Source organism: Nematolebias whitei, chromosome 8 (genome assembly GCF_014905685.2).
Source record: "Nematolebias whitei isolate Nwh7 chromosome 8, NemWhi1, whole genome shotgun sequence".
NCBI classification, from domain to species: Eukaryota; Metazoa; Chordata; class Actinopteri; order Cyprinodontiformes; family Rivulidae; genus Nematolebias; species Nematolebias whitei.
The window spans coordinates 3,993,486-4,000,873 of record NC_056505.1 but is presented as its reverse complement, the minus strand read 5'-3'; the positions used below and the strand labels follow the sequence as shown (position 1 = coordinate 4,000,873).

At 42.7% G+C, this 7,388-nt stretch overlaps 1 protein-coding gene across 1 annotated transcript in view; it reads right to left on the bottom strand.

The window, feature by feature from the left end:
- Positions 1 to 6,588: 6,588 nt before the first annotated feature.
- The window catches only part of dmrt1 (doublesex and mab-3 related transcription factor 1), a 37,446-nt gene continuing 36,646 nt past the window's right edge, over positions 6,589 to 7,388 (bottom strand). The window contains exon 5 of the mRNA XM_037680854.1: positions 6,589 to 6,719. Within this exon, the coding sequence (XP_037536782.1) occupies positions 6,589 to 6,719 (131 nt within the window). The remainder of the gene's footprint in view (positions 6,720 to 7,388) is intronic.

The following is a 7,388-nucleotide window of genomic DNA, read 5'->3' as shown; positions in this document are numbered from 1 at the left end:
TCTGAGATAAAAGACTAAAACTAAAGTTTATTAAATTTATTAATGTTATGAGATAAAAGACTAAAACTAAAGTTTAATGAATTTATTAATGTTGTTCTGTAATAAATGTCAAGTCAACTCAAGTCAAATTTATTTGTATAACACATTTAAAACAGGAACTGTTAAAAAAGTGCATTGACAAAAAAAAGTCTAATACTAAAAGAGTTTAATACATTTAGTTCTTCTTCTTCTTTCGGCTTTTCCCTCTTCAGGGTCTCCACAGTGAGTCCTCCTCCATCACTCTGTCCTCACTCCATCTACCTCCATGTCCTCTCTAACTGCATCCATATGTCTCCTCTTTGTTTTTTTCCTGCAGCTGCATTTCTAACATCTTTCTACCAATATACCCACTGTCCCTCCTCTGGACATGTCCAAACCACTGTCTCTCCTCTGGACATGTCCAAACCACTGTCTCTCCTCTGAATATGTCCAAACCACTGTCTCTCCTCTGGACATGTCCAAACCACTGTCTCTCCTCTGGACATGTCCAAACCACTGTCCCTCCTTTGGACATGTCCAAACCATCTCAGTGTGTCCTCTCTAACTTTATCTCCCAGTTGTTCAACCTGTGCTGTACCTCTGATGAACTCATTCCTAAACTCCATCCTTGTCTCTCCTAAGGAGAACCTGAACATCTTCATTTCTGCTACTTCCAGTTCTGTCTCCTGTCTTTTTGTCCATGTCTCTGTCTCCAGACCATACAACAGAGCTGGTCTCACCACTGACTTGTAAACTTTTCCTTTGACCTTTGCTGACACCCTTTTGTCACAAATCACTCCTGAAACTTTTCTCCATCACTCCGTCCTGCCTGGACTCTCTTCTTCACCTCTTCACCACACTCCCCATGTTCCTGGACAGTGGACCCCAAGTCCTTGAAGTCCTGCACCTTTGTGACCTCTGCTCCTTGTAGCCTCACTGTTCCACCTCCTCCCTCTCATTCACACATGGACTCTGTCTTACTACGGCTGACTTTCATTCCTCTTCTTTCAAGTGTGTACCTCCACCTCTCCAAGTTCTCTTCCACCTGTTCCCTGTTCTCATCACAGATCACAATGTCATCTGCAAACATCATCGTCCACGGAGATTCCTGCCTGACCTCAATCTTTTTCTTCTTTGTCTTAGTCCATTGTCTTTTAGTTCATATCTTAGATCTTATTACTATTTTTCTTTTACATTTGATTGTTGGATGGAACTGACCCTGTGTACATAATTTCACTCCATCACATGTGGTGCGAACAACAATAAATTATATCTGAATCTGAATCTGTTAGTCGGTCCATCACCAGAGAAAACAAGAAGGGGCTCAGAGCCGATCCTTGATGCACTCCTATCTCCACCTTGAAGCTATATGTAACTCCTACAGCACCACTGTCCTGCTGTCCTTATATATGTCCTGCTGTCCTCATACATGGCCTGTATCAGTCTAACATATGTCTCTGCCACTCCAGATTTCTTCACACAACACCACACCTCCTCCCTCGGTACCCTGTCAGATGCTTTTTTTAAATCCACAAAGACACAATGGAGTTCTTTCTGACCTTCTCTGTACTCCTCCATCAGCATCCTCAAAGCAAAGATGGCGTGGCCAGACAGCATCGGATGGTTGTGTGTAGAATGAATGTTGTTGTGAAGAAGAGAAAAAGAGTAAAATCAGAGAAGAAGACCAAATGGTGGAAGATGAAGAAGGAAGATTGTTGAAAAATTCGGAGAGGAGCTGTTAAGAAAGAGCTTCCAGATGACTGGACTACTACAGCAACAGTAATTAGAGAGACAGGTAGGAAGGTACTTGGTGAGTCATCTGGACAGAGAATGGATGATCAGGAAACCTGGTGGAGGAATAATGAAGTGCAGGAAGCTGTTCAGAGAAAAAGTTCAAATACAAGTTCAAGTCAAGTTTATTGTCATTCACATCACATGTGGTACATGAGGTGGAACGAAATTATGTACTCACGGTCCCAGTTACATCAAAAAATAGCAAAATATAAAGTGTAAAAATAAACAGTATATAAGGATCTAAGATATACACTACACTAAACAATAATAATGTAAAACAATATAGTGTATCAACAGCAGCCCAAACATGAGTCTGTGGTGAGCAGATGGGTATGAATGAATACAGAAGCATGAGATAATCAGCAGCACAGATAAGTCACATATCACCAATTAAAGTGGCATCACAGTGATTCTTCTGGTTAGAGATTCATGAGTCTAACTGCCTCAGGGTAGAAGCTGTTCCTCAGTCTAGTGGTTCTACACTTAATGCTCCTCAACCTGCCTGAGGGGAGCGGGGCAAAAAGTGTATGTGCTGGGTGAGTGGGGTCCTTCATGATGCAGGTGGCCCTCTTCCTGCATCTGGAGGTGTAGATGTCTGTGATGGTGTGGAGGCTGACTCCAACATCTTCTGTGCAGCCTTCACCACTCTCTGCAAAGCTTTTCTTTCTGCAGCTGTGCAGCCTCCATGCCACACGTTGATGCTGGAGCACAGGATGCTCTCCACTGCACACCTGTAGAAGGAGGTGAGGACTGAGCTTCCCAGACCAGCTCGTCTCAGCCGCCTGAGGAAGTAGAGTCTCTGATGAGCTTTCTTGAGCAGGCTGGTGGTGTTGTTGCTCCAGCTGTTGTTATTCAGGTGCACACCCAAGTACTGGAGGCCACTTCTACCCCAGGTGGAAAAAAGTTAGCCAAGAAGAAATATGACAGTGAGAGGACTGAAGAGAGGAGACAGGAATATAAGGAGATGGGACGTAGAGCAAAGAGGGAAGTGGCTAAGGCAAAGCAGAGGGCGTACGATGTGTTGTATGGGAGACTGGACACTAAAGAGAGTGAGAAGGACTTGTACTGATTAGCGAGACCAAAGGATCAGGCTGGAAAGGATGTGCAGCAGGTTAGGCTTGTAGATAGGAATGGTAATGTTCTAACAAGTGGAGAGTGTGATGGGAAGATGGAAGGAGAACTTTGAGGAGCTGATGAATGAAGAGAATGAAAGAGAAAGAAGAGTAGAGGTCATAGAAACTGTGGACCAGGAAGTGGGAAAGATTAGTGAGGGTGAAGTCCGGAAAGCTCTGAAAAGAATGAAGAAGGTGAAGGCAGTAGGACCTGATGAAATACCAGTGGAGGTTTGGAAATGTCTTAGAGAGATGACAGTGAGGTTTTTGACTCAAATATTCAATGGCATATTTAAGAGTGAGAAAATGCCTCAGGAATGGAGAAGAAGTGTGCTGGTGGACATTTTTAAGAACAAGGGTGATGTACAGAGTTGTAGCAATAACAGGGGAATTAAATTGATGAGTCACACGCTGAAGCTCTGGGAGAGAGTTGTGGAAGCAAGACTTAGACGAGAGGTGACTATCTGTGAGCAGCAGTATGGTTTCATGCCAAGAAAGAGCACCACAGACGCCATCTTTGCTTTCAGGATGCTGATGGAGAAGAACAGAGAGGATCAGAAAGAACTCCATTGTGTCTTTGTGGATTTAGAAAAAGCATCTGACAGGGTGCTGATGGAGGAGGTGTCTTGTTACATGAGGAAATCTGGAGTGGCAGAGAAACATGTTGGACAGGTACAGGACATGTATAAAGATATGAGGACAGCAGGACATGATGTATGAGGACAGCAGGACAGTGGTGAGATGTGCTGTAGGAGTGACAGACAGCTTCAAGGTGGAGGTGGGAGTGCATCAAGGATCGGCTCTGAGCCCCTTCTTGTTTGCTCTGGTGATGGACCGACTAACAGATGAAGTCAGGCAGGAATCAAGTGGACGATGATGTTTGCAGATGACATTGTGATCTGTGGTGAGAACAGGGAACAGGTGGAAGAGAACTTGAAGAGGTGGAGGTATGCACTTGAAAGAAGAGGAATGAAAGTCAGCCGTAGTAAGACAGAGTCCATGTGTGTGAACGAGAGGGAGGAGGTGGAACAGTGAGGCTACAAGGAGCAGAGGTCACAAAGGTGCGGGACTTCAAGTACTTTGTACTTGGGGTCCACTGTCCAAGAAAATGGGGAAGCAGGAGGACACGAAGAGCTTGAGTGAAATAAAACCATTTTAATAAAATAAGAAAACAAAAGTCGGGCGTGGCAGAAAACCTAGTTCTAAACCAGTTCTGTCAGGACTGGTTTAGGACCAGATCTGGACTGGGTCCAGAGGATCAGTAGAATCAGACACCTGAGACTTTAAGAACTGTTGATTCATTTAATTAAACATCCCACAGAACCATGAGCCCTGGATTATTTAAACAATTATCAATAATTAATAAAATGGATCATCTTTGTCAACAAGAACTTTTATTGTGAAAATCTACAGGAAATCAGGTTTTAGTAACTTCAGCACAAAACTGCAGTTACAAACAAAAAAACTTATATTTAAAATCATAATTTATAAATCAGTCTGAATATTAATAATGTGATGTGATTATTGATATTGATATTTTAAATTATTTTATACCCTGTAAAATATAAATGTAAATAATCAATAATCAAACTATTGAACGTTTTATTATTACAATAATATCACAAATTTAATGACAGAAGAGTTTCAATGATTGTATGTTTTTAGTTTGAAGTAAAAGGTTTGAATTTGTTGTGTTTTTAAATCTGTAATAATTCTTGAGATGAATTTTACAGACGAGCCCGTTCCTCTTCACGTCCAAATAAAATTTAATTGATTTGAAATCGTTTTTAGGCCCAAACAGAACGAACACGAAGGATAAACGTTCCCACAAAAAAAAAAAACAGTTGTCAAACATCTGGCTCCACATGTGGAGGCGAGAAGAAAAAACATTTTCAACTCGTCTCTGTTAACGAGCGACCTTCAGGTTGACCTCAGCAGGTTCATCAGTTTCAAACGAAAGCCCACTTCCTGTCTCTAACGGGTCGCTGCTACTCCCCTCGGCGCCGACCTGATTGGACTCCAGAACATTTTGTTTGTGACCAGAGTGTGTGACTGACGAAGGCTGCGGCTCAAGGCAACCGGTGACACTTCCTCCCTGCGCCGGACACGAGGCGGCGGCGGCCCGTCGCCCCGACAACCGGCTGAAAATGGCTTTCCTTAACCAAACTCATAAAGCACGGGGCGATAAAAGTCAATCTTCTGTAAAATCCAATTAAGTCATTATCTGACTGATTGTATCTTTAATTGAAAACAGAAGTGACAGTAAATTTCTGTGATATATCAGGATCAATCGATACGGCCGTCCAATCCGCTCGCAGCAGGTGATTTATGGCGCCAAAGCCTTGGAGGTAACTCCACATTCTTCTCTCTAAAACCACTCGGGGATGAAATTAAGAGTAAGTGCATTTCATAAAAACACAAGACGGCGGTGTTATTGATTACAACAGATGGGGCAGAGTCCAATGAATGTTCCGACAGCGCAGCCCAAAGAAAATACAAGTAATTTTCTTTGTTGGCAGCTCAACGCTCGCACTCCATCACCGAGCAGCAGCTTCATTTCCCTAAAACTTGTAACCACATAAACTCCAAAGCTCTTCTGTTGCTGTCGGCCTCAAACACAAATAAACATTAGGCAAGAAGAAATCTCAATGAGTCCATCAGAACGTCCTCAACGTTTCTGCTTTTCCAGCTCCTCAGAACTGGAGCCCGGCTGTCACGACCCTCAGAACGAACAGATACTGATAATAAACGATAAGGTTTATCACGACATAAAGGTTACAGGAGCTTTTCAGCCAAATCTCAGTTTGATCAAACCTGGAGGGCCACAAGGAGGCAGGCGCCATAAAACGTTGGAAATATTTAGTGTTACGGCCTAAATGACCAGTTAAACCTACAAGAAGCAGAGAGAAACTTCAGTCCTGAAAGGGTTAAACAAACAATAAACATGTGAATAAACGAGCTCGTCACATGTCAACAGAGCAGAGGGAAACACGCTTCAAGTCCGAGAGCCACGGTTCCTCTCACAAACCTGAAAACACGCAGCGTCGCTCTGTAGTTATCTGGTCTGAGATCAGATTCAGAGGATGTTTGAAGGGGGGGCAGATGGGGGCCTTGGCCCCATAGATTAATCTTCGGCCACCCCTGCCATTTGATAAAACTATGTTTTAAAGCAAAATAAAAACTAGGCAGCATATTTTCCTTAAATGATCAGAGTGGTCAGTTTACATGTGGTGGTGATGGTGGCCATCTTGGATTTTGACGTGGCAGCCAAACACCGAACTGGAAGCTCCATACCTCACATTTCTTTACCTTATGCTCACAACATGCACAACGATGGATGGACAAACATTTTTTAACTCAAACATCAACATTAAAGAGTTATTCAGGAGTAAAAGCTGAAAAACAAAGAAAATGCAGATATGAAGAATAAAAATGTTGTATATTTTAAGCTGATTGGGTGATGATTTGAATTAACGCACATGCGCTGCCAAACAAACTAAACTAACGTGATTTCAGAACAGAATTCTGTCAGATTAAATGTTGAATCTTCAAAAAGTGAACGTCTGATTCTGAGAGCAGGAAAAAAAACTTCATGTCGTCTTTCTGCTCTTTGAAGACCCGGAGTTAAACTTCAGCTCCGTCTCGGGGGTGGCGGCTCCATCTTCTACTTGCTGCTGTCGCCATCGACTCCATCGATGGTGAAGGTTTGACCGCCAGCGTCGCACTCGGCCTTCAACTCGGAGGGATCCAGGGAGCTGACGGAGCGACAGGTGGAGTCGTGTGAGGAGGAGAAGGCTGCAGGAACGAGAGCAACAGAGTCCAGGTCAGAGTTTATCGAAGGTCTCAGAGCTTCAAGGCTAATCAGACCATCAAACATCTGGAGGCAGGTACCTTCAAACAGTTCAAACACACCAACATGTCAGTCCAGTTCTGATGACATCATCAGAAGGAACCACTGAGCTTGATCCCAGCTCAGAGATCTACTGTATTAAAATGAAACATTTCCATCGTACAATGACCCAGAACTTTATTATCAGAACAAAGTCCGAAACCCGACTTTCAGCCCAGCAGTCTGGTTTTCAAATAAACTACAGCATATACTGTACTGCCATAAACTACAGCAAATACTGTCATAAACTACAGCATATACTGCCATAAACTACAGCAAATACTGTCATAAACTACAGCGGATACTGTCATAAACTACAGCGAATATTGTCATAAACTACAGCATATACTGTCATAAACTACAGCGGATACTGTGATAAACTACAGCGGATACTGTCATAAACTACAGCGAATATTGTCATTAACTACAGCGAATATTGTCATAAACTACAGCATATAATGTCATAAACTACAGCATATACTGTCATAAACTACAGCATATACTGTCATAAACTACAGCATATACTGCCATAAACTACAGCATATACTGTCATAAACTACAGCATATACTGTCAT